This window comes from Mus caroli, chromosome 15 (assembly GCF_900094665.2).
Source record: "Mus caroli chromosome 15, CAROLI_EIJ_v1.1, whole genome shotgun sequence".
NCBI lineage: Eukaryota > Metazoa > Chordata > Mammalia > Rodentia > Muridae > Mus > Mus caroli.
Window position 1 is genome coordinate 77,647,685 of NC_034584.1, and position 27,699 is coordinate 77,675,383.

At 51.9% G+C, this 27,699-nt stretch overlaps 1 protein-coding gene across 2 annotated transcripts in view; it reads right to left on the reverse strand.

Annotated features, from left to right (window-relative positions):
• Positions 1–27,699, reverse strand: part of Scube1 (signal peptide, CUB domain and EGF like domain containing 1) — a 119,777-nt gene that overhangs the window by 41,179 nt on the left and 50,899 nt on the right. Inside the window, exons 5-7 of one of the 2 annotated variants that reach the window (XM_021183319.1) lie at positions 12,244–12,369; positions 7,418–7,534; positions 4,902–4,991 (exon numbers count right to left, since the gene is read on the reverse strand). In XM_021183319.1, the coding sequence (XP_021038978.1) occupies positions 4,902–4,991; positions 7,418–7,534; positions 12,244–12,369 (333 nt within the window). The remainder of the gene's footprint in view (positions 1–4,901; positions 4,992–7,417; positions 7,535–12,243; positions 12,370–27,699) is intronic. The other variant, XM_021183320.2, reaches the window with a different exon arrangement.

The window sequence follows — 27,699 nt, forward strand, 5'->3', positions numbered from 1 at the left end:
CAGAAGTATCAGAGTATCAAAGGTGCCTATGACGGATGGAACGTGAGACATGGGAGAAGGGGGCCCAAGGCAGGTTGCCTTCTGACTATGAGGCTCACTCCACATCTCTGCTATCCCTCAGCCAGCTGCCAGACAGCAGAAAGTCCCCTAGCCAGGCTTGGTCCCTAGGTCCAGAAGTGCTGCTTCTATGGCCTTGTGTGGCTTCTGTCTTTCAAGCCTCAGTTTCTTTATCTGGGGTCAGCCAGAGGTCCCGTTCCTCTTTTCGTTGTTAACCCTGGCCGGACTGCTCACCTCTATCCATTCTACAATATGACAGCCAAATCATCATTAACTCCCATCAGCCCCAGACATACACTAACTGAACCAAGGGAGGGAAAGCACACGTGGGGTCAGTCTAGAAGGTGGGTGTAGCTGGGTCACCTGATCCTTTTCAACTGGGCCCCGTCTCTGGAGTTCTATGCACAGTTGGGTCCTGTGAGCATGGAAGGGGCATGCAGGTGACACAGAGCTGTACTGACGCTGAGTGGATGTGCAAATGGGGACACGAAAGCTGAAGGCACCCTTGCCAGACAGAACCATCCTAGGTATGGCCCTGGGTAGTGGTGAAGATGTGACCCACTGAGGCAGGGAGCCCAGAATGGGAAGAAGCTATACCCAGAGAGACAGTAGCTGTACAGATAAGTGGGGTGTGGGGCTGGGAAAACGAGGAGCAGGTATGGAGTTGCCAGCAGGGAGGGGACAACTAGTCGGGAGTAGCCAGTGAGCGTCCAAAGCTAGACTTATGTGGCTCTAGACAATGTGGCAGTGTGGGCCCCCTAAGGACTAGCCATTGTCACCTTTAGTTTTCCCTACCCCACAGTTCTCCAGTCCCCTTTCCTGTCCTGAACTGCTCACAGTGCAGCAGACCTTGGGGTGTTGTCCTTCCTACCACAATCTTCAACCTCCAGCTCCTTTGAGGCTGGTGAGGTAAGTGCGGGACACTCACTCATGGGGACCTCAGACTCTGCTGGAGAAGGCTGCACTGGGAAGCTCCTCCCAGCAGGACACACCCACAAATGAAGCTACCCTCAAACCCACCCCCCACCTCAGCTGCTTCCTCAGACACTAGAGGCCTTGGCAGTGGGGAAGGGGGCAGGTGGTGGGTGTGGGGTGGAGGAGACAGGACTGGGGAAGGACAGGGCAGAGCCAAGCAAGAGCAGTGCTGGCTTCACCTTGCCTGCTCACCCAACAAACTCGCAGCGACCCCTTACTCCTGGGCTTGGACTCTGGCCACCTATGCCAACAGCTGGCACTATCAAAATCTGCCTTGTGCTAGCCACTTTTTCTACGAGGGCTTATATCGTCTTTCTGACAGCTCTCGTGGGTATGTGATGTGCATCTCCCATTGCAAAGATGTCTCTGAGAGAGCTAAGAAACATCCCTGGCAGATGAGGCTCCCAGGGGGCCTTGTAGGTTGGCTCCAAGGCCAAAGTCTCCACCTCTCCTCCAGGTCCAGGCACCTCTGGGCACACCTGTGCAGTGGCTGCTGCTGAAAAGAATCAGGGACACTGAGCTGGACCTAAATTTTGGCCATTGGTGGAAACATTTATGAAGAGGGCCTTTCAGGTACAGAGGGACAGGTAAGGCTTTGAAGAGACTCCTATCCCTGTAAACCTAAGACCTACCCCACCCTCAGACTAGGCAGTGTCCTATTCACTCTGATGTCTGTTAAGTATCTAACATCCATTCCTGGACAGACTCCAAGGGGAAGCAGGGAAATGTGGGCCCGAAGGGGTTGGATGAGAGATGCAGAGTCAGCTAGGATAGTGCCCGGGAGATGTTTCTGAGCTCCTCTCTCTGGGTCCTTATCCATCGGCCATGTCAGTCCCAGCTCTCAGTGAAGCCTGGACAGAGTGCAAGGCTGGGGTCACTGCCCTGGGGACAGGCACCCTGCTCTCCTGAGAGCTCCTGCAGAAGCCTGCTGGCTGGCTGTAGGTTCTGCTCCTTGGTGCCTTTGGGAGAACAGGCTAGAGCCTGGGCACCTGCTGAACTTCAAGTACTCTCTGTGATTGGTGACTGGCTTTGGATTTGGTATTTGCTGTGTCTGCCTCCCTTTTCATCACTTAGGGCCTGCACGAGTGATGTGGGACGGATGCCTCTGGGGCTGTGGGGATGCAAGGAAGCAGCATTGTGGATGAGGAAAAATTTGGGAAGATACTAGGTTGGGTACCACTGCAAGGATTGGGTGAGGAGGCATAGCTCATGCTGCTTAGTATATCTCACATGTGTAAGTCTGGCTTCGGAGCTTCAACTGTGGACTGGAAGACTGAGAGTCTTGGGCTGCATCAATGAGAGAGAACTACTGTGGTCTGTGCCCTCGCAGAGGGTCCTCAGCCTTGGCTGGACCGTCTTTTATAACTCAGAACCCATAAGATATGAAGGCCGTTGCCGACAGGATTGTGTTAAGGGCCCTGTTCTGGGAGGCCTCCTTAGATGGTTTGGTCTGAATGGACCCTAGCTGTTCCCAGCTCTCTGGAGGGTTCTCCCCAGACCCCCCAAAAGGATAAGGTTGGCTTCGTTGGAATGTTCTCTCAACCTATGGGGTAGCACTCTGCTGTCACACCAGGGGTGGATCCACCTCTGTCCTGAGAAACCACTGTACCCTCTTTCTACTGTATGATTATCACCACAGTCAGTTGACCTTTCTTGTCCTGCCTGGTGCTGCCAGGAGTGGGGTTCTGAGCCTGAAAAGCCACCAGCACCTTCCCATGAATGATGCTGCAGGCCTGAGTCGAGGCTGGGTCACTTCCAGTCTCTAAACTTGGGAGCCTTGTAGTCAAAATAACACAGTTTGGGCAGAGAGTAGCAAGCCCCAAGAAGGAGTTGAGGGGCCTGGAGACTGACCTGCTTTAGTCCCTCTGTGTGTCACATCCTCTGGATGTGTGTGTGTGTCTGGTTTCCAATCATGAGAGTGATAATTGACTTGTAGGTATCTAAGGGATATGACCTCTGTGGTCAGGGCACAGATTCTCTCTTGGAAAGTTCCTAGCTTTGACAATTAGGGTGGTAGATGTGGTCTTAACCCTACACATCTTTTGTGGAGTCCACGATGAGAAGCTGCTGCCCAAGGGATGTATGACTCTGGGCTCCCACAGGGAAGGGAGGTTCTCTCGGCCTGAGAATCAGCCTGCTCTAGAGAGCACAGAAGGCCAGAGGGAGAGGCAAGGTAGGAAGTAGGGGGACAGAGCTATCCCCTCGCTATCTCTTCCTGAGGGGTGCGCCTTCTGCCTCCAGCTTTTCCCACTCCTCAAATAAACCCCATTTATAACAACTCTGGGGTGAAACCCGCAAGATCATCTAGGCGGTTCTATGACAACAGGGCATGTGGTCTTCACTCTAGTGAACCCCGAGTATGTGGTATCCTAGCCTGCCTCATCACACCTTTACCGTGTGCCCTGGAAGCTGGTCAGTACAGGGGTCAGTACACAACCTAAGGAGCCAGGTGACCTGGGACCCGGCCTATCATGGGATTTCCTGTCCCTCATCTTCCTCTCCTGCTGCCAGGTGCTTTCCCCTTGGCCTGTCCTCCCTCCCTTCCCACTTAGGATCTCAGCGACCCAAGCTACCTCTATCTAGCCTTAGACTCTCCTAAGGCAGTTTGCTGGTGTTCCCTCTCTGAGACCAACACCATCAGCTTGACTCAATTTTATCTCTCCTCCCTGTCTGTCTGTCTGTCTTTCCACACATAACCTGTCTCTGAATATGATGCCCTCTGACAAGCACAAAGCAAAACAGGATGCTCACCTCTACTATTCTCCAGATCCTGTCGGTTAACATTACCTGGGAGCTGTTCTGCCTCACTGAGGGTTGGTACCAACTACAGTCTGAACTCTTAGAGCATCCTAACTCTTTTCACAGGGCCTCTTTCAGAGAGAGGTTCTGAGAAGTCACATGGTTTCCAGCTGGGGCCTCCACAGTAGTGTTACAAAATGAGGTGACCTCTCTAAGACCTTCGTGCTCTGACTTCCAAGACCCACATGGCCATGATCCCTAAGGGTGCTCAGCTGTGTAGGGTAATGAGTGACCTGGGGCAAGCCAGGGACTCTCACTTTCCTTCTCTGAGAAATAAGGACTCTTCTACCCAGTCCTACAGCTGGAAAAGTTTATATGAGGCTCACAGTGTCACCGAGCGGGTTGTGACAACCCTGGAGGCTGTAGCTATGCACAGGGGGTACAGACAGATGGTACGGCCTATAGGCCTGCCACTTAGAGCAGGGACCCACTGATGGCCTGGGGAAGAATCGAATGCAGAGACCCTGTGTCAAGAGTGGTCTTTCTCCATCCCTTTCTCCTCGGCTGGTCTAGCAGCAGCCTGGCCAGCAGGTCCCCAGAGAGCACAGAATTCCTCCCACAAGGGTCCCAGTGGCCACTGAGTCTCCGTGTGGCTTGCTGACCCTCGGAGCCTAACATTCGTGTTGGTTTCTACAGGAGCAGAGGAGGGTTAGGCACTCAGGCCACTAGACAATGGGTGCTGGGTTCTTTGCTACAATATGCAAACAAAGAAATCAACGTGTTTGACGGAGGGCAAACTGTTTGAAAAAGGAAAACAACAAGTTCCCGTCTGCTGTGGGGCCTCCCCGCCTTCACAGACAACACATGGAGACCCCACACCTCACACACAGACACACGTCCTCATCCTTATGCTCACCCACATGCTAGCACATGTACAGTTTCACAAAGCAGCACACCTCCCCACCAGCATCTGTACAGTCCCGCATCAGCGCCCAGGCTCTCACACTCCCCGAAGCTGGCGTGTCACACGTGACCACATGCCGGGACCCCCCCAGGCCAGCATTCATTCACACTTACCCACACACCCAAAAAGGGCAGGGAGAACAAAGGAGGTGGAAGAAAAGTGTTACCCATGAGGAGCCGCCGTTTCACCCGCTTGTCCACATCAGCTACTGACGTGGCATTGAACTGAGAGCGCTCAATTGCAGCCTCATCCTTCTCTAGAACACAAGTAAGGGACAAACACGGAGCCAGTGGTTAATGAGAGCCCACTTCCCGCGGCCCAAGACAGTCAGCCTCTTGGCGTGGCGCACACAAAGCCAACACAGCATGCCGGGCCAGCGCGGTGCCCTCGCCAAGGGCTCATCCCAGGAACTTCCAGGCAGGTGTGCTCAGGGTAAAACAGAGTAGCAGCAAGGGTGGGAGGGGCGGCATGCAGACGAAGAAGGTGGCCACAACACAGACCTGGACACAGCCGGCACACGGGGCCCATGTGCAGACAGGCAGGGAGGGCGGCTGAGGTCAGAGCAGGAAGCCCGTGTGGAGGACACAGAAGCAGACAGCATGCCATAGGCTCACAGAGAGACGCAGTTACAGGTCCCCGTGGGCTCAAGCATGTAGGACATGAAGCACGGGACAAAGGGACAGGTTTGCGAGATCTGGTGATGGATATACCTGCGACAGCAGATGCCCTGTTACAAGGATGCTGCCACTCATGCAAAATTAAGAACGAGACTCACAGAGAAACGTACACATACATACATACACACGGAACGCTGGATTCCATTGGACAGACAGAAAATCCAGGGATCTGGGCAGCACTGGTTGCCTGCTTGTCTAGAGGACCAGAGCTAAGCATTCAAGTGCTTGACAAGGGACTGCAGAGAAGGAGCCGTCATTTTAGGAGCGTGCGGGAGGGAAACGGCTCGGGACGGCCAGGGAGCCTCCAGCCACTGGGCACCAAGCTGTGCCAAGACGCTTTGCTGGGCCTGGTGACAGGGAGCAAAGCGGGACAGGAGGTTTCTCATCCTGGCCAAGAGTTGAAGCCACAGTGGCTGGAGCTGGGTGGGTGGGTGGGGGATGGTTTCTAACAAGAGGGGATGGACAGGAAATGTGTGGCTTGGGAAAGAGATCCAAGCAGGGACTGTCACATGCAGCAGACATTAAAAAAAAAATTAAAATAAGAAGAGACAGGGGTGAGTGAGGTAGACACGGGCAAGAAGGGTTAGACCCAGGCTGGAGTTCATCTTCCCAGCAGCTGTCTGTGCTGGTCCAGCGGCTGCAGGGCAGGCTCGACTGGACACGGGGAAATGGGACAGACGAGACAGAGGGGAGACCGGAGCAGCTCAAGGGAGCTCTGGGCAGGACAGCCACGGGAGAGAGGTCAGAGGACAGGAGGTTCTAGATGGGATCAGGCTGCAATAGAGACACTGGTCTGAGACCTGCTTTGGCTTTTAATTATTATTATTTTGGTTGGTTGGTTGGTTTGGTTTTGGCTTTTGGCTCTGAGAAATGATTAATGAATGTCAGTTGTCAGACAAGACAGGCAATCAGGGACCATCACGAGAGAAGCAGCAGGGGATGAGGTAAAACGAAATCAAGGATGGCTGTCTGAGTGAAGAGACCACACAGAGGAGAGGAGAGCCACCACAGGCAGCAGGACAGCCCCCAACCACAGAGGGGATAGCCTGGGGTCCCTTCCCAGCCTCACACCCAGCTTTCCAAGACACCAAGGAGCAGCGACAGGGGAAGGGATAAGATAGCAGCTTGGGGACACAGATACATACATGGGTTCACCCAACACCTCTCTGTCACTCAAAAGCCCCTCAAGAAACACCCCGCAAGTTGATCATAAGAAATGGGGCCTTATCAAAGAAGAATCAAACATGATTCCCACCGACTCATGTTGGGTCTTAACAAGAAGACATTTTGGCTCCAAAGCCTGAATTCTTTTCTCTTATTATTATTATTTTTAAATCTTGCTATTATTTTTGAACAGGAGGAAAAAAATGTATTAGTAATCATTGCACAAAATAACCACAAGTGTTCAAGCTGCCCCTTGGAACATGGGCCTGGAAGAAAGAAGTAGCCGAGTCTCACTCGGGACTCCAGGGAGCAAGCAGGTGATAGGACAGGAGCAATGCTGAGGAGAGGGGACTTCTGGAGGGTGAGGAAGTCCGAGGGAGAGCCGGCCAGCTCAGAATGAGAAGCAGTCCCAAGCACGCACGCCCCACGCAGGGTGCACACCTCCACCCTCACAGGTAGCCATGTGCCAGGAAACTCCGTTTCCACATGGCTGCCAACAGCGCCCGGACCTACAAGTGCTCACGCAGACTCAGTGCGGCTGTTAAGGGTTCTCTATGTAAGAAAATTCCAGGGCGTTAGGGACAGAAGATACCCCCAAGCTGAAGCAGACAATTGGGAGACCCAACCTAGATGTCCCTAGGGTACTTGGTCCCATGGGACCAAGGGACCCAAGATAAATCCTCATAGAAGCTGCCTTTGGGATGCCTGCCATTCCCATTGGCCTTGTGGCGGCTTCCTCTTCTTGTCTCCCTTCTGTTTCCTTCAGAACTGGGGGAACCACACAAGGTACCTGCAGGGGCAGTATGGCACAGAGTGGTACCAGGTTACAGTGCCTACTTACCGATGCACGTCCGACCATCTGCATGTAAGGCGTACTTCTGGTGGCAGCCACACATGGGGCCCGTGTCCGTGTCCTCGCAGCTGTGCTGACAGCCTCCGTTTCCATAGTTACAGGTTACTAGTTAGTCCCAAAGTGTATACACGTGTGTATAAACAGAACAACAACAGACATTGTTAGTTTACAGGCACTGGTCTGCTTTGTGTGTGTGTGTGTGTGTGTGTGTTGAAGTAAAAGTTTGAGGTGGCTAGAGAACGGCATTTTGAAGACAGAGGGTAGCAGAGATGCATCTCTGTCCCTGAACCCCTTCAGGGTGTCAGGTAGGAAAGCTGGTCTATAGAGGTGAATGGGGAGGGCCCAACAGTAGACTCTGAGCCTCACATGGGAAAAAGGGAAAGGCTAGATACACATGCAAGACACTTTAACCCCATTGGTCCCATTGAGGTAGATGCCTGTTAACAACATTAGGACATAGAGAGTCAATTGTAGGGGAGATTACAGATGAGGTTCGAAGTAATATTCATTTTCTTAGTTCTTCCTATCTATCCTCTCTCTCCACTGCCTGTGTCTTGGCACAGGTAGAGAGATGTCTCTACGGATACCCCCGGTCCCCCTGCTCCTAGTTGTGAGGTATCTCAAGCTCTGTTTCCTCACTGCCCTGACCCTGACCCTGGAACTCCGCGATGCCCAGATAGACAGAACTTAAGCAAATTAGTGTCGCCTGGGGTGTATGCTGAGAACGACCTACATCATGTGGTCGGTGATGCCTGTGGCTGGAGGACTTAGGGTCCTTCAGCTCAGATGCTCCTGGCTGCCTGCATCCATGGAAAAGGGACTGCGCAAGGAGCTAGTCTGAGGTAGGAAAATGGTAAGTTCAAGTTTATTTAAACAAAGACTGCCACTGTCTAGGGGGAGGGAGACCACCAGAAGAGGACAAGGATCTAAGTCAGATCTCTCCCCGGGGCTCTGGGAGACTCTGCTTCATTATTCGAGGTGGCCAAGGTGACTGTCAGGACAACATATTGTCATAGAGACCTTGGCTGGATGTCTATACTCTGTCTACATGCGTTATCTACTTATGAAGTCAGTCTGAGGCCAGGCCTGATTAGAGAAGCATCAAATTCCAGAGCTGAGAGTTTGAGTTAGTCATGCCTATTATTAAGTAGATCCATTCAGATGGCTGGGAAGGGAGAGAGGTCCCTGGAGGTGACGTCATGGGAATGGCTTCCCTCTGCAGACAGGTTCCTCATATGCTTCTCCTTAGGAAAGAGTTATCATGACCCTCTGGGATCACTTGTCCCAAGAGCCCCTGGACCTTGGACAAATGTTGTCTCCATAGCAAGTAAGGAAAGGGTGAGAATTTACTGGATAGGGCGGGTATCTCTCTAGCATCTCAAACAGTCTTCAACACCAGAACCTCTCGGTGGTGTCCTCCTCTTGACCCAACTTCCAGGGAAGTCAGATGGCCCACAGGATCTCCTCCATGAAGTCTGTCCTTTCTCCACTTAGGGATGGTGGTCACAGGCCCCAAGTTTCCCCAGACCAGCATTCCCTCATGGGGACAGAAGCTTAGGGTTCCCAGAGGATGGGACAACCTCAGGCTGGTCGTTATGTTTTTGTGTTTTGTTTTGTTTTGTTTTGTCTTGTTTTTTAACTGAGAATTCTCTCCAGGGAGGGCACAGGGGGATCTTGGAACAAGGCATCAAGAGTACCACAGACAGTGCCTCTCTGGCTCGGCACGCTGGACTCTGGGAAGACAAAGATGGATAAAGGAATGTCCCTCATCTCTGAAAAGGAGCCTAGACTCTGGAGGGATAAGAGATTGGGGTACGGAGCCCTGCAGCCTCTCCACACCAGTCTAGAAGTTGCTGGGCCCAGCCTGGGCTCCTGAACAACTCTAGAGTCCAAGGTCCTTGAAACACAAGTGAGCCTAGGGCTCACGCAGGTCTCCCCAGCCCTCCCCAGCCCTTTATGCTGATCCTTGTCTTCGGCCTTGTTGGAGGAAGGGTCTCTTCTTGTTTACCACTGTGTATCTCATGTTAGCTGACCCGGGAGCTTCTAGGCACTCTCCTGTCTCCTCCTCTCATCTCACTACAGAGACACTGGGACGGCAGGCACACACTACTGTGAGTCTAGATATATCTGGGGATTTGCTCTTCCAAGCCATCTTTTTTTTTTTTTTCCCAAGACAGGGTTTCTCTGTGTAGCCTTAGCTATTCTGGAACTTGCTCTGTAGACCAGACCAGGCTGGCCTCAAACTCACTGGGATTCACCTGTCCCTCCCTGCTTCCTGAGTGCTGGGATTAAAGATATGTACAACCACCTCGATTTTCTTTCTTTCTTTCTTTCTTTCTTTCTTTCTTTCTTTCTTTCTTTCTTTCTTTCTTTCTTTTCTTTTCTTTTTTTTTTTGTATTCCAAGGCATCTTTAACCACACATCACACTAAGAAGGAACCAAAGTCAGACCTCCTGAGTCCCACCTTCCAGGGAGGCCATAGGGCCTGTCCCAACTCCTTAGAATTAGGTTCCCACATCCTTCTAACAGCCAAGCCGGTTATGCAGAGGAGTCTTGCGAGTGAGTCTTCTTGTGTGGCACTTGTCTCAGATGAATTATAGCAGTAAACTGGTCCAGCGAGCTCACCAGCAGCCCTCTTCCTTGTGTTGGCACGGAGCAAGTCTTCCGTTCTTGTCTGCAACCTGTGCCTGCTCCTGTCCTCACTTAGCACAAGGACTGGGAGAGCCGGCGTCGGCTCCATCTGCTCTGAAAGTGGCCAGGTAGCATGTGTTTTCTCTGAAGTTGGAAGGATCCATCACTGGGGTCAGGCTAGGGCCCAGGCTGCCTTGGTGACAGCCAACATGCATGTCTTTGGCGTTCCCTGGGAAAGATCTGGGAGTAATGGGGAAGACTGGCCCCTATCCTGACCACAGGCAGATGTCGAATGTTATCCTTGAATACAAGAGCAATTATCTTCTTCATCGGAGCAGATGTTTGAGATTCTGCCCCAGCCGCATGTGGTCTGAGGCGGTGATAGAACACATCGAATGTGGAAGGTTAAGGGATGGAGTTGCGGAAGGGGCTCCTGTCTGTGGTTGTAGAGAAGCCAGCATCCATGCTGCCACAAGACCTGCTGGTGGTGCGGCTGCTTTGAGGTCACCCATGCTCTGTTAATACGCCCAGTGATTGGCTCCCCGCATTGGACTTGGGTGCGCTCATATTCCTGTCTATCGATATCTAGGGCGAGCAGGCAGGCGCTTGTTTATATCTCTGAAGGAAAAGTTCACAAAACCCTGGAGATGAAAGTGCCTTCATTTGGGGGAGAGGGGTAGTTAGCATGGGAGGCTGAAGAGTGAGTCCCTGGGGACAGCGAGAGCAGCAGGTGCTCATGGGTCCTCAGGGCCTTGGCAACTCTTTGGGGAAGGTGAAGCCAAGAGAGTTGCAGTGACTGGGGATGGTGGTCCAGCTGGCTTCGGCCCAGGATGGAGGAATAAAGAAAAGCTGTGACCTTTATAGCGGCGTCGGTCAGCTCAGAAGCTGAAGCCCAGGCGGCCTAGTGGGAGCACATCCTTCAGGAGTCAGAAGCGGCCTCCTCTGGCCTGTTTCTGTATCCCAGCGCAAGACTAATGAAACCCGGTTCTGCTGAGTTGGAAGTAGTTTCTGAAGTCCCCTCAGTCCTCAGCATACCCAGAACAAATAAAACCCAGCCTGGGTATCCCCATGGCCAGTGAGCACAGCCTGCAGCCCACCGCCTTCCCACAAAGCTGTTCGCAGGGTATGTGGTACCCGATGCTCTGGAAGCCTTTGAATGCCTTAAGCTCCTGTTTCCTTTCTTAATTCCATTCTCACTCAAGGGCTGGATGCCCACGTTAAGAGGATGGACTAGGGATGGGTGTGTGGAGCACGCCTTTAATCCTAGCACTCTGGAGGCAGAGGCAGATGGGTCTCTGTGATTTCCTGGCCAGCCTGGTCTACATAGCAAGTTCTAGGACACAGTGAAACCTTGTCCCCATAAAACCCCCCAATAAAAAGAGGCTGGTCTATGTTGAGTCCTGGGACAGGTCTCCTCCAGGCAGGCAAGCAGGCCTTGAAATGGTATCTCTGGTCTGCTGCTTTCTTCAGATATGGGGCTCATGGTTATGCTCAGGCCTGTGGAGGTCCCTGAGTTCCGCTATTGATTGATTGATTGATTGATTGATTTTGAGACAGGGTCTCATGTAGCACAGGCTGTCATCAAACTCTTTATACAGCTGAGGGCGTCTTTGAATTCTCCTCCTGTATCTATCCAAGTGCAGGTATGCACCACCATGCCTGGCTTATGCGGTGCTGGGGATGGAAGGAACCCAGGCAAGGCAAGCACTCTAGTGCCTGAACTACTTGGGTCCTGATCTTTGAACCTGGGAAACTGTCAGCACCAGGTCCACTTCCTCCCATCCACCCCCTGCCATCCACCCTCCTTTACTACTTTATACTCTTCTGTCACCTAAGGCTTTTCAGGCTGATAGACAAAATGAGGCTTTATAAATTCTGAGCTATAGCCACCCCCCTCCCCAACAGGAGAGTTTGACTTCAGGACCCTCTAGATGGTCCAAGCCAGTGCCTGGGGCTGTGTTGATGATACCATACCAGGGATAGAAAACTCCAAACTGGGAAGTCATGACCCATCCCTCCAGCTTCCCAGAACCCTTCAGCAGACCCCGTCCTCCACCTACCCCAGGGTGCTGAGATCCCTCCCTGACCAACATCCAGCACCCTGAACAGACCCACCGCCACACACAAAAGCAATGGTAGGAGACGCGTGGGGGTGTCTGACCCATTTGCCTCCGTCTACCTACGTGTGCAGTCCTTCTGGTTTTGGGCAAGGTCAAAGCCGGGCCTGCAGTCACAGGCTACCCCACCTTTGGGCGTCTCCCGGCAGATGTGGGCACAGCCATGGTCTTTGTTCATGCAGTTCATACCCTCTGAGAAGAGAGACAGACAAGACAGAGGTTGGAGACCAGCCAAAGCGGGAGAGAGAAAAGCCCCAGGCTGTGGAGAGATGACTTGTAGTATCCCAGTGCAATGGTGAGTGTGTTTGGTCAGCTACTGCAGGCAGCACTCGCATGTATATGTACATGTGTGTGCACAAACACACTTAGCCACAGGTGCATTCTGCCACAGCGCCTGGGTCCTGTAAGGTACAGTCTAAATGACGTCTCTGAACCCATAGGCACAGCTCCTGCTTGACATCAGATTGCAGGGTTAGGTGTGTAACATCGGCCGGGACCATTTGGCCTCTCCTCAGCTGCCAATGGGTCCATGATACCTTTGTATCCACTAAGTAAGCTCTGTTTCCTCCCTGTCTGCCTGGCATTGCTTGGACCTCCTTATGATGACTCCAGTTGATGTTTATCTTCTTGGTGATTTGTGAGGAGTTTCCAGAATTTATGAGGTCAGGGGGTCAAGTGAGGGGTTGCAGGTCACAAGCCTATCGAGAGGCCACAGGCAGATCAAAGGGCAGAGAGCCGCTGTGTGCTGCACACTGGCTCTGGGACCCGATGTCACCTCCAGCTGAAAGAACTCGGTGAGTGAAGCTGTCTGGGGGAGGGAAGAAACCCCTGAGGTGGTAACATCTCTTCCTCAGGGGCCACACTGGGTCCTGGTACAAAGCAAGAGAGCGTAACTGTGACCCGGTGGGCTGTACATGGGCCGTTCATAACTTGGACATGTTTCAAGGGACAAGTCTCTGGCAGTTATACTATAGACCAAGAAAGTCTGGGGCTGGAGGTGTGGCTCAGTAGAGTGCTTTGGCTAGCATGGCAGCAGCCACGAGTTCTTTCCCAGCACTGTGATAAAGGTAAGAAAAAAAAAAAGCAGTCTAAAGTGAATTTACAGATGGAAATGAACTGCAGCCCCATTTTGTTCAACACCTGACTTATCACGATCTCCTCTTCTTCCTCCCTTTGATTTGCTCATCAGTTCAAGCCAAGCTGCAATAGCAGTGCAGAGAGAGGCTGACCAACTGCCTTTGACTTACTGACCCATGACAGACAGGCAAAACACCCAAGGCACCAAAGGAAGTCACACCACCCCTTTCCTCTCCTCAATTTTCAACAGCACCCAAGCCTGATGGTGGTGACGGAGGCCTGATGGCCCCTGTTCTGTAGTTACCGCGAGGGAGGTGACCTGTGGCCACAACCTATTTCTGTACAAACACTCACACCTCAGCTGGTCACCACTAACCAGGGTTGCTCCTGACCCAGTATGAGCCAATCCCAGCATGCAGCTTCATTAGAAAGCCCATGTAGGTTTGAGGAGGTGTGGACATCAGTCTGGCTTCCCCATAAGCCGTGTGCCTTCCCGTCTCTGAGCCTCACCCGTAAACATGCATGACACCGATACCCTCATCCTTGAGGGTTAGGTAGAAACATTCACCAAGACCACACACAGCCAGGAAGATGCCCAGTGCTTGGCTGGCATTCAACAGTCCAACTACCTCTGTGGACCCTGGCCTGCTCCTGCAGATCTGTGAGAGGCAGCTAGCTCCCTGATGGGTGCTGGCAGGCAGATGCAGAGGTGGCTTCAGGATAGGAACTTTCTCGGTCATTCAGCCACTTTTAGTTTCCTGGGATGCCCTGCCTGGCAAGAACCTGGCTACCAAGCAGCCTCCTTGACTCAGGATGGGCACTCTCAGTGGGCAGCTCACAGTCTAGGTCACGCTTACTCCTTGCTGATGTGGCTGCTCCTCTAGCTCTCCAGCAGTTCAGCTGTTCCCATGTACATTCTCCTGGGGGCCCACAATCCCATACTGCCCGCAGTATCCCCTAGCTTCCCCTTCCTGGCTCCTTCATCCTGTCTTCCATAAATGACTTCTGAAAAGGCTACCTCTGAGTCCATCCATCAGTTACATAAAGCCTCTTGACCCCCAGGTTATCCTCCAGGCCACAGTGATTTTGCAGAGCTGCCCCGAGCTAGCCCAGATCAATACCCCAACATACCTGGTTTATTGTTCCAGGCATGGAAGAGCCCATAGGCTCTGTTTAGCTCAGCTTATTTGAGGTGAAGAAAGGGAGATTGAATTTCCATTTCTAGCCAAAGAATTGCAACTTCTGTGAAGCCTCACACATCACCAGCCAGCCATGAATGTGGCCCTGAGGAGCTGGTGTGGCCCCGAACCCTGGACCACAGAGAGCTATGCTTTAGAAACTGCCATGCCTTCTCCTCCTGAGGATCTGTCGCCATCAAGTTTTTCCTTTCCAGTGTCCAGACTCTAGTCATGAGCTAAGGGGTCACACCCTGGAGAGACTCTGGGGCAGTGGTCCAACATCACTGTGGTTGCTGCAGCCGATGGTCAGTGGTGTGGCTGCAGGAAGGGACCAGGGAGCCACAGAGCTGGTCTTGAGGATGCAGCCAGAAGATTTCAAAAGTTTCCTCTTAGTCTGCTCTACAACTGATGTGTGTTTGTCTGTGTGTGTGTGTGTTCATGAGCTAGCACACACATGTGAAAGGCCTCTGTCCCCCACTGTAACCTTGGGGCAAAGCCAAGGTTCCTCAGCTTAGTCTCTTATCCCAGGCTCCCGTACCAAGCCATACAGTTAAAATCTTTGTTGGATTTAAAAGTTACATCTTAAAACTCACCACACGCAAACATAATGGTTTTCACCAAAAAACGATATTTTCTAGAATCAAGGAGAATGCAGGCCCAAGAGGCACAAGTTTGCAGTAGGCACTCGAAGCACTGGGTACCCGCCACTCCTGACTCACGGATGTGGTTCAGATTCCACATTGGAAGATGCTCCCCAGCCTCTGGCCTCTGCATGGCTGCGCTGGCAACTTTGGCTACAGATGGTTCCCCAGCCAGGGTAGGTAGCCTAGTATATAGCCCCAGCGACTCAGGACGGTAGGCCTTGCTTACTCTACCTGGACCACGTCTGCTCCTGAGAGGGTTGCAAACCCCACGCTTTCCTACACGTCTCCCTAGGTGTAGGGATGGGAGCCACATGTGCCAAGTTCAGAGAAAGCCTGCTTGCTTCCCGCTACAGAGGAGTTGCAAGAATTCAAGAGTCATTCCCGGAAGTCCTGGTGTTCACGTGCCCGGTGCCCGCCAGCTCAAGGCTAATCTGATCTGACCCATCCAAATCCAATTATGCTCTGCAAACTTGGGCTGAGTGTCTCCTTAGTGCTAGGCCAGGCGGGGTATAATGGGGAGACAAGGTCCTTAGCTGCCACATCGATTGCCAAAAGGAGCTAGCACATGCTATGAGCAACTTCCCTCGTGTCTGAGCCTCACCTTCACCTCATGGGCAGAATTACAAGACCATGGGTCTGGCTTCTGAGGCGGGACAAGTGACTATAAAGTTGTCCCTGGACCTCAACCCAGGCAGGAGGAAGCCATGGGAAGCTGCGACTAGAGGGGTGAAGTGCATGTATCAAGGGGACCACTGCATGCTTTAGAGAGACAGGGTTTCAAGCCAGGAGCTAGGGGAAAGCTGTCACAGAACCCTAAGTGGGACAAAGAAGCGGTTGGGAGGGTGGAGGTTTATTAGGGAGCTCTTTTATAGTCTCTTCCTAGACCAGCGTCTCTCAATTTATGGGTTGAGACCCCTTTGGAGGAGTGTATGTCAGATATCCTGCCTATCAGATATTTACATTACAATTCATAACAGTAGCAAAAGTATAGTTACAAAGTAGCAACAAAAATAATGTTATAATTGGAGGTCACTGCAACATGAGAGTATTAGAAAGGTTGAGAACCTCTGGCCTAGAGTTCTCTGGAAGATGAGATGCATGGCCCGAAGACCCCACTACACTGCATTTGCTCTTTACAAGTCTGAGAAGGGGGCATGCCCACGTTGCAAACCACCCGTGCATGTGGGTCGATGTGGTGGAAGATGTGTCTAGCCACATCTGGCCCAGTGTCTCTTTCCATTGCCTTCCCTGGATCCTTTGAGAGGCCCTATGGTGCTTTCCCACCAGAGACTCTTCTATAGGGCAGCTGTCAGGTTAGGAGATGGTTCCATGTGTGCCTTGCCTGCCGTACCAGTGTGCATGTCACATTCCCCCAACACAGGTCTGGCACCTTTGTCCCAGTTAGAGTTGGAATGTCTGCCTCCCAAGGGTCATTGCTATGGCAACATCATCAATAATATCACTTTCTCATTTCTTGTCCCTCAAACACAGAGGAGGACAATGGCCTTGCCCTACCCCCACCCCCCACTCCCCCTCCAACTCGGGAGGAAGGGTTTGCTCTTCCTTTGCTTCCTCAACAGAAAGTAAAAGTGCCAAGAAAGAGGCTGGGACCTTAGGGGACGTCCACAGCCCAGAATTACCCCAGCCTATCAAGGAAAAGGAAACCCGGCTTGTGGTCTCAGAAAGAACCCCAGAGAGGCTAGGTGATGGCGGGAGCGCAGGACTGACCTGGGGAAGAAAGAGGATGAGGAGGGCCCTTGGGGTGTCTGCCTGGGGGTCATATTTTGTGCTAACCAACAGATATGTCATCTTGCCAACTTCCAGGCCAGCCTTAGAGGGATGTAAGCTGGGGTACTACCTGTCCTTCCGAGACAGGAGCATTCCCTAACAGGTCTAACAGCATCTGTCCATGGAGTGTGGGTCAAAAGTCTACTGTCACATGACCATATGAGTCAAGCTTTCATAGAAAAAAATTACGTGTGTGTGGGAGCGGGGGTGGGGGTGGGGAGTTGTCCTCACCTGTAGCCCTTCAGCCTGCTTTTGGGCAAATCTAGATTTAGAGGGGCTCTGGCAATTGCTGCCTAGACCCCAGCTTCTCATGAGCCCAGGGAGTCACTGTTGGGCAGAACAGAGACTGTAGCTTCACCCACCCAGACCTCCTCTTGCTGATCTCCTTAACTGGACATCTTGGAGGCTGAGTGCTAGAAATACCACAGCTCCAGCAGTTTCCAGTGGCCACTCTAACACTCACTCACTTCTCATTTCTGGTCCCCAGTCGGCAGCATCTATGGTCCCTTAAGAGACACCCTATCCTGCCTTCCTCATCTTCTCCCCTCTATTTCATCTGGAACATACAGGGAGAAGAGATTTTTCCCTCAGGGCCTCTCAGGGACTTGGGTCCCGCCTGAGTGTGTCACACAGAACAGAGGCTGTCTCATCATCCCTTCTGCCTGTGAAGTACTCTGCCCTCCTAAAGGACTCAGTGCCTCTGCACCAGAGCCTCAGAAGCACAGCCCCTGGGTCCTTTGGGGGGGCGGTTGATTGGCCCCCTCAGTGATCACTGCCTGCTGAGACTATGGATGGTTGGCTCCTGCCATGCTGGATGAGATGGGGGAACAGTCCAGCACCTCAGATGTGCCTTGGCCTGTCTGATCACCGGGACTCCGAGAAAGCTGCTTCCAGGAAGCAGGGCACTCTTCATATATAGTGGGAAGGACAGATGTTCGCAGACACATGTGGCCAGATGTGCAGTTGCCAGTGGGGATCTGTGGCAGAGGAGGGTGGTCTGGGTCCATCCCTCACTGAGGTCTTCTGCAGTGTGTTCTTATAACCTGCTCAGCTTCCTACCCGTGAACCGGGAAGGCTTGAAATCCTTTTTCTCTTAGGAGTGATTATGGGCATGAGGAGTGGAGCTTCAAGAGAGTCCCTCTGAGATGCAGGCCTATCTCACCTCCCTCCTCACCTCTTGAAGTTTCTCGGGCTGGTCACTAGGTGTCACCACAACCAAGTTGAGGCCTCACCAAGGACCAGGAGGCTGTTTTGGAGAAGGTCCGGCCTAGAGATGCACTAAGATGAGCTGGCCTTCAGCCCAGTGGGCCACACTCTCCAGCAAACAGCCACAGGGCACACCCAGTTAGGCTGGATCTCAGACAGTGGTATGGGTCATATTTACACGTAAAATAGTAAGCCTCCCGTGGCAGCTCATTGACCTTATCCCTTCCTACCGGATCTCTAAAGAAAGTCACGTGGACAGGTTGCCTCATGTCACCCCTCAGTTGGCCCCACACCTGAAGCAGGAGGACCCCAGGTCTCTATCTGTGATCTCCTTTTTTATAGGGCAGCTGTGGTCAACCAAACCCTGAGAGAAAAGCAGGCACTCAAACCACCTGGGGAACCTCTCTGTACCCAAAGTTCAGATCACAGGCTACTCCTACCATTTAATCTAATCTAAAGGCGGTACTAACTAAACACAGGTGTAAATGCAGAGGTGGGGTGGGCTGGGCAGAATGGGATGGGGCAGGGTTACTGGGTGGGCTAAGAGTCAAGGCCTGAGCTGGAGAACAGTGGTGTCTCCTGAAGAAGCCAGCTTATGTGATGAAGGTAGACGAGGCTGTTGTACTTATGACAGATGAAGCAGGGAAGGCCTTGCTGGAGGGATCTGATGGGGGGGGTCTTGGGGAGATGAGCTGATCTGATGGCCATAGCATAGGTGTAAGTCCTGGCTGAACCGAACCAGAGATCCATGGGAAGTCAATGCTAGGTGTCCCTGAGTGGCCTCTCCAGGCTGTGCTCTCTTCAGCACAAGGAATAGGAAAGCACTTTATAAATCAAAGCCACACACAGCCCAGACATCTGAAAAGGTTCTCAAGGGAGCAATGGTCAGGCCAGACAGGGAGCTCCAGACAGAGGGAGCAGTGTGGGGAGACAGGGACATGGAGAGTGCGGGGGCTGGTCTGTGACAAGGACAGGTTGAGGAGGTCCGAGTTAGAGCCCTGTGGGGGGCTGAGAGAGGGTCAAGGGAGACAGATTGGGTGCATGAAGGCTCAGGGAGAGCTGGCAGCCCTGACTCAGGTAGAGGGGAGCACACATGGCAATACGGGGATTCTCTGTGTCTCAGGGGGCCTAGCCTGCATATCCTTCTGCCCACTTGTTTGTTCAGGCGTATATATGGTCAAGCTGTCAGACCTGGGTTGTAGAACCAGCCTCTGCTAGTTTTCTATGGCCAGAACTCTCTGCATGGCACCAGTGGAATAACAGTATCTAACAGTCAGATTATACTCAGGAGCCATCAAAATCCAGGCACGATGCCAGGCCCAGTCATGCTCAGTGGTGACGCTCATGGCTGTATATGATGCTGTCGACACAGTGCAGTGGAGCCCAGGGATGGGCATTCCCGAGGGATGCAACCTGTGCACACAACCTCATTCTCATCTGCGTGAACAATTCTGTCCCTTTCTTCGCTTTCTTAGCAAGAAACTAAGGCTCAAGGACTTATTGATGAGAAGAGAGCCAAGGCCAGGTGGCCTATCTCTTGTTTTGGTATCCTCTGAACTGTGGCTCACCTTCCATCCTCCACCATCTGTTCCTGAGGACCCCCAAGGGCCTATAGCCTTTCGGAAAGGTCCCCTGCTGGCGTTGAGAAGTCAGCCCCGTGGTGCCCTTGGCGCCAGCTTGAGGCCAGACCAGGAGAAGAACGTGAAGCTGGCTTACCAGCCAAAGGAGTTGTTTATGGGGTGGGAGGCTCATAAAAAATAATGGGATGGATTTATTGTCTCCGCCTTGAGGGCCATTCCAGACCGCACAGGACCAGGCCAGGCCTCTTCCAGTAGCACCATAAATCTCCATGCTAAGTGGCAGGGATGTCCGTCCTCCCACCCACCTGGTCTGTAGCAGATGAGAACGTTCAAGGAGCCTGCAATGCTATGTGGCCTGTCCCAGCTCCCATAGCCAGTGATAGAAGGCCTTGAAACAGAGCGGGGGATGACCCTGGCCCTGCAGGAGCTACAGTGGGGTCTCTGGAGCACAGGCCTGGCTTGCTTGCCAAGATGTGAAAACCATATCTGGGAAACTGACAAGAGCCTGCTAGCTGTGTATGCTCACAGGATGCTACGCCACGGCTTGGTTGGGAATTCCCATGTGGGACAGACAGGCTCTGTCTGGGGGCTTTGCTCATCAGAATCTGGAAGTGAGGAAGGGTACCAGAAATCCAGCCTTCCCTGTCTTTAAGTGCCCCCACATATATAGTGGGTTCAGTTCCCAGAAGCAGGCGAGCTTGACTTTTCCTACATCCCTGACCATGGCCAGGGTATGCCAGGGAGGGCCTTGCTCCCATGCCTCAGGAGTCTGATTGTTATTGGTTGGAAGGAAATGTTTCATTCCTAATCCCAACATGTAGGAAGCATGCGAGTCCCTTTCAAATTCACACGGAAACAGAACACTTCGTATAGCGGTTTAAAAAGTGAGCCCTTCTGAACGACTGGACTGGTGGGTCTCAGGGGTGAGATAATATTAAGAACAGGCCCAGGCCCAGGCCCTTTGCCCCCTGCCTTTTGTTACATTCAGACACAGAAAGAGGCACCATCTGTGTGGCGTAGAAGCCCTCACCAGATATGGAATGTTCTGAAGCCAAGTCCTTCAACTTCATAGCCTTCAGAATGGTACAGAACAAAACAGAACTAATCCTGAGTCATTGTAACAGCAGAAAGGGACCAGGACAACGCATGCTTGTCTTTGCTATGGATAGATTGAGCAAATGAGTGGGTGGCGCCCCCCTTCATTCAGACCCTTTCAGATCCCAGCAGAGGTTGGGTCTGAGTCAGCTACACAGGAGAGGGAGGGGAGGGTACTCTGTACAAGCCATCCTCAAAGAACTAATCACACGCCAAGCCAGATTCTGAGCAGGACTTGGCATTTTCAGCTTCTAAAAATGTAGGAAATTGGCCGTCACGTATAAGGCCCTGGGCCATATCTGGAAAAAACAAAATAGACTGACTTTTCTCTTGGTCCTGCTGACTCCCAAGTTTTTAGGCTGCAAACGAACAAAGCTTTGCCTTGTTTGGAGGCCCCCGCCACTGAAATATTCAGCACCTATGTCTGAAGTGTAAACCTGAGGTAGGCAGGTTCTCGGCAGAGAACTGTCTCACACCTGCCTCAGACAGCCTCACATGCTCTCTTCAGCCATGCTCCTGTTACCTTCCAAATCAGTATCCTGACACTTCACAGTCAGTCACCTACCTGTCACCTCTTCCTCAGCCATTCTGTCACACTCCCTCAGCCATATTTCTGTTACTTCTCCCTCAGCCTTTCCTTTACCAACTTCCCTTCAGTCACTAACCTGTGATCTTCCTCTTAAAGATTGTCACATTTCTCTCAGACATCTTCTCGTCACTTTCTCTTCTTATATTGTCACCTCCTCTCACTAGTCTCCTGTCACCTTCTTCTCAGCTATCCTGCCATGCCTCCACAATGTCTGTCACTTTCCTATCAGCTACCGTCTTGTCTCCTCTCCCGTCAGCCATTTTCTTATCATTTTCCCCATTAGTTACCTTGTCATTTTCTCCTCAACCATTCTGCCATCTCCTCCTCAGACACCTTCTGTCACATTCTCAGTCATCTTCCTGTCACCTCCCCCTTAGCCATCTTCCTGTCACCTTCCCCTCAGCTATCTTCCTATCACCTTCCCCTCAGTCATCTTTCTGTCACCTTCTCCTCACCAATCTTTCTATCATGTTCCCCTCAGTTACCTTCCTGTCACCTTCCCCTCAGCCATCTTTCTGTCACCTTCTTCTCACCCATCTTCCTGTCATGTTCCCCTCAGCCATCTTCCTGCCACCTTCCCTCCAGCCATTTTCCTGTCACCTTCCCCTCAGCCATCTTCCTGTCATGTTCCCCTTCACCACCCCCTGCCATGTTCTTTCAGTCAACTTCCCACTAGCCATATTCCTGTCACTTCCAGTCAAGCACCCTGTCACACCCCCTCCCCAGTCACTTCCCTTTCACCTTCCTCTTGGCTACCTACTTCCTCTCAACTACCTGCCTGCCACCTCCCCTCAAGCCATCCTGTTCCATACTCATGTACCAAAGGAATGGCTGGGAGTGTGGCCCAGCTCCCCACTTGCCTCATCTCCATGTCCTACCTAAGATGGATAGGATTCTTATGATCAAATGTGCCTCCTACATCTACATCTCGAGACTGAGTGAGCAAAAATCCAAACTCCTGTCAAATACAATTTCTTGTCTCTCTTGCTTTTGGCAGTTTAAAGAGTGGCTTTAGGCTCCTGGGGCCACCCTCTCCTATAGGCCACAAAGCCACCAATAGGGATGCTAAAGAACATGGGGATGGTGAGGGGACAGGCTGGACAATGGAGCTGCATCTGCTTGACCCAACAGGGTGGAAAAGGGTGAACGGCTCTGGGGGAAGGGAGGCAGTGGACTCATGGTCTAGGTGAGGCAGGGAGCAACTCAAAGGCAATCATGCAAACAAAGTGTCAGGCCTAGGACGGGGTGAGAGCAAGCCCCGCTAGTGAGGCTACATTGTGCACATGGTAGGGTAGACACTGGTTACCCACTCTGCCAGGCTCGGGGCCCCTCAATCAGATGGCACTGGAGGGTGGTATCTGAGTATTCTCCTTGATATTCTTCCAGAAAAAAAAATGACAGAGAAACCTGTGCAATGTGCTGGCCAGAAGTCCTAAGCTTCTTTGCCCTGGGTTGTTTTTCAGGCTGTTGGTGTATGGCCAGATGACCCCACTAACCCCTTGTTATCTCTTTCCCATCACATACTCCTGTTCTCCCCATCTTCTTCCTAACCCCAACAGCCCTGCAGAATCCTACCATGTCATGCTGGCCCTCAGTCCATTCATGACAGCTTGTCCCTTTCCTAGTTAGCTGCCAGCTCTTGAGGCTTCTCCAGCCCTCGCTCCACAGGTCCCCAGCTCCAGACTACTCTTGGTACCCCCAGTTTGACTAGCCTATTGGTCCCTCAGATCTATTCCTTGGGGCATGTGTCAATCAACCAGTATAGCACACCCAGGCCTGCGCACATCTGGGTACCACAGGGCCAGAATCAGCTGCAAGAATGATGGGTAGAAGATATTCCTCTCTCGAGATCCCCATTGCTTCTTCCCCAAAAGAAAAATGGGAAGCCATGGCGTGGCAATGTTTCCTTTAAACACTATGGGGTAGCCTAGGAGGTAGTCATCAGGACTTGAACTCAGACCCCTTCAGTTCTAGTCTTGTTACTACTCCAAAGAGCCAAGAACCCTGGACCTAGAATTTTCTTGACTCTGTCTGTGCCATGGGAGTGGCTAGTGTCCATGTCAGAAGGCTCAAGGACTCAACACTGGCAGTAGCATCTCAAGGCTAAGGTTCAGTGAAGCATCCCTGAAGACCATAAGCCTCAGTTTCCCTGGATGACCCAGTGGGTATTCACTGTTCTGCTACAATTACCGAGTGACTCCTTTCACGCTCAGAAAAGCACTGGCTTGGCTTTTAAATGATAAGGTCCTTTCAAGTCATCATTCCGGCCCATCAGCGCTGGGCAGAGAGGACAGTTGTTCTTAAATGCAAGTTCTTCTTTTATTACATGTGTGCAGGGGCATAGACACATGTGCTACAACATAGATGTGGAGGTCAAAGGCCAACTTGCAGGGAATCTGTTCTCTCCTTCCAACTATGTGGGTCCCAGGACTCTGTCTCAGGTCACAGACGTGGTGGTGGGACCTTTTATCTGCTGAGCTATCTCACTGGCCCCAAATGTGAATTCTTGACCATGGTATTGATGTGAATCTGAACCTAACCAAAAGGCACAAAACCACACACACACACACACACACACACACACACACTGTGCCCATGTTGACTTCCTGGCTTGAGATTGTTGTCTAGTGACCTAAGATGCTGCCTTTGGGGAAAACTGGATGAAGGGCACCTGCCAAACTCTCTGTAAGACTTTGTTTTTTTTCTTTGTTTGTTTTTTTTTTTTTTTTTTGGTTTTTTCGAGACAGGGTTTCTCTGTGTAGCCCTGGCTGTCCTGGCACTCACTTTGTAGACCAGGCTGGCCTCGAACTCAGAAATCCGCCTGCCNCCGCCTGCCTCTGCCTCCTGAGTGCTGGGATTAAAGGCGTGCGCCACCACGCCCGGCTTTGTATTTTTAACTTTTGTGAATCTTGAATTATTTCACAACAAAAATGTCATTAATATTTCTATTACTTGTCTTCAGTTATATTGGGGGGTATTTACTCTTCCAAAGTTCCAGATAAAACCAACTGAGCCCCAGCTGCTTCCCGTGTGGCTTGGTGAGCACAAGAGCCAAGTGAGGTTTAACCCAAGGCCAGTTTTCACACGACCGGACCCTCTGAGACACAAGGGTATCTAGAAACCGTGAGCATGGTAAATGGCGAACCCAGAGCTGTGGCACCTTCTAAACAATCTGAGAGCCACTCAGCCTCTGACTTGGACTCCTACACGGCTGAAACGGCTTCTGACCCTCCGGGCCAGACCTGCCACAGATCGGTGGCGTATGACTGCCAGCAGTAGCAGCATCAAAAGACACACGTTCACTTGATGCCCAGCAGTTTGGACATATTCAGCTTGGGGACAAACAGCAACACGTATTTTCTGTCTCTAGGGGCCGCTGTCTGTATAACTGAGTTCATGGCAAAAACTGCAAACTGGGAAAACAAGGCAGGTCAGCTCAGGCTGAGAGGGAAGGAAGTGTTCTGAGATAGTTCATTTGGAGGCACAATGGACTCCTGGAAGTGTCTCACAGTCTGCTCTCTGTGCCAGCCAGGAGTCAGGAGACCATTACCCTGACTGGCAGATTCTCTCAGTGACACTGGCAAACTTGTGCAAGTTCCCTGACTTTCCAGTTTCCTAACTGCAAATGGGTCCATGTGAGGATGCAGATGTGACAGGGAAGTGTTTAGTAGCACACAGTGAGCACACAAGTCACGTGTGCAGCATCATGTGCCCAGCCGCATGAACTCACCAAAGGGAGAGATCTTCTAAAGTGCCAATACTGCTCTTGAAGGCCAAGTCTTGAGCCTCATGTGGCCCAGAGTCCTAGGGGAGTGTCATGGAGGGAGCACACTAGGGTCCTCTGCATTCATTTACACATGTGCATATGCAGAAGGCCCTCAGCCAGATGTAGAATGTTTTCAGGTCAGCTCCATGCTCATGGGTCTACAATATTGCCTGTCCCGTGGCTGAGTCTAGTGTAGATCCCAGAGAAAGCCAGGCATAGCTGGCCTGTCTGTGGTGTGCCCCTATCCCAACTGGATAGGATCTCTGAATCTACTTGTCCACCCATGCCCAGCATAGACAGCGCTAACTCCATATTTACAGCAATGACCTGAGGATGTACCAACAATGGATGCCCACCCCACCCACCACTGCCAGGGCAACCTAGCCCTGTTCATACCTGTCTTCCCTCCCTCCTGCTCTGTCCCTCCCAAAGACTTGAGTTTGCCCTGGAACTGAGAGTTGTGGTGAACAGTGTCCCTGTCCCTAATAACTCTCTCGCTGCAAAGAGCTGTGCACCCTGTCACAAGCATGGAGGACAAGAGCTCCGAAGGGAGCCAGGTATCCTAGGGTACAACTGTGTTGCCAGCCAATCTGGAGGCCAAGGCTAGTCTATCAGTGGAGCCTGTGATTTTGAGGTGAACCTGGAGAACATAGCAGAGAGCCATCCCAAACTTAAAAAGGTGGCCCTGGGGCTGGGTTTGGCTACATACAGCTCCTGAGAAAACCCCTGTGAGTCTGTTACTTCCTATGTCTGGAAACAAGGTGATGTTTCCTCACACTGTGTTGCCTCCAGCCCCTGCCAAGGCTGGCCCACAGCAGGTCTCTAGTGAGGCTCTAAGCACAGCCTTGAGGTACGGCTTCCTGCACAAGAAGCAGGCGCATCTCAGCGTCATAGCCATCTTGGTCAGGATGATGATGCTCACGACAACACTAATGTACTCAACGGCGGGCCATGGTTATGACGGCTCCATCGGTCACCCCAGAGAAAAGTAAAAAATTCAGAATCCCCAAGATGTTTGTCTTAGCTTAAAGTCATAGAGGAATTCACAGTAAATCTTGTTTTAGACCAAAGGGGGAAAAATCACATGATCCCAATCTAAGATCCGAAGGCTTGTGAACAAGGAATTGAATCAGTTAAGTGGAGAGATGAGAGTGTCACCTTTTCTTCACATAGCTGAGTCTGTGGCCTTCAGAGGATCTTCCAGATCCAGCCAGTATTGGTTAGACTGAAGGAATAACCTCTTCCCTGAGGAGAAGGGAAGGCCACCCAGGAGGCTGTATCTTCTTGGGGCATGAGCATAACATACTTTAAGGCTAGAAAGGGCAGGGGTAGGAGAGGTAGAAAGTCCAAGGTGTGTGGCCAGGTGCAGCAGAGGCTGGGCTGAATCTGGAGTGGCCCTTGGGCTAGAGCAAGAGGAGCCATTGTTGGCACTTGGGCCAGAGGCTGAGCGGAGGGATGTGTGGGCTGTCAGGGCATCAAAGCCGGTACCAGGAAGTACTAAATAGAAGGACTAGTCAGATTCCAACAATCCTAGTGTTCCCTCCCCTTGAGCACAGCCTGAGCTGTTGCCCCATGTCAAGTCAAGCCATGCCAGAGTTCCCTGGACCAAAAGGAACTGTCTACATACTGTCTACATGTTACCCCCGACCCCACCCACTCCTGGGACGATTTTACACTTGGATGCTTCCAAGTACTTTCCCTGAGGGCTGACTGAGACTTTTTTTTTTTTTTTTTTTAAATAGCCAAAGGACCTAAAGAGGCAGAAATGACAGCAGAGGCCCCAGGGGATCTGAAGCCAAAAACCTAACCCTCTCAATCCAGCCTGGGTCTGATCCATTAGCCTCAGGCCAGGGTTTAGGCTGGCGCCTGGGAAGTCAGGCTACTCAGAAGGGCTGAGCTGTGTGGCCTTGTTTCTGGGCCAGGAGCCCAGACTGACCTTGGCCTACCCCTCATAGATCTAATCAAAACCAGTCTGTGCTTTGGGTGGGTGGGTGGGTGGGAGTGGGGGTTAGGGAGGAGGTAACCCAGAGATCCGGAGGGCAATTAGCCAGTCAGGTAACATGAGGAATCTAATTTGCCAAAGCCTCTGGATCCATCTGCCTTCTCAAGAGCCACAGAATCAGAGGTCATGGAGAGGAGCAAGGAGCTCCAACCTAGCACCTCGAGGAAGGCTCTGATTTTGAGCCACAATGCTCACCACCACGGCTGACGCCACAGTGGGTACTCACGACAAACCCAGACTGTACCTATCTACGAGGTAGGCTACCTGCCTGTTCAGGACCCCGTGTCCTGACTTCTCCCAGGCACTGTGCACAGTTAAGTCATGTCTCTCGTTCACCTTGTCCCCTCTGTGCCACCCTCTTAGAAGCCTGGACAGTGTCACTGTTTGCCTTGCAAGGTGGCCTCAAAAAATTACCCATGAGTTTTTGGATTGGCTTCATGGCCCAGATTCTAGAAAATCTGGAGAGTCCACTTAAAATTTCCAATAAGACAAGGGACCTTCTTTGGACCACATGCTAGTCAGCGTAGCTGGGGCTTGAAGTGCTGCTCCTGTTTGTTTTTTTGTTTTTTGTTTTTTGTTTTTTTGTTTTTTTTTTTT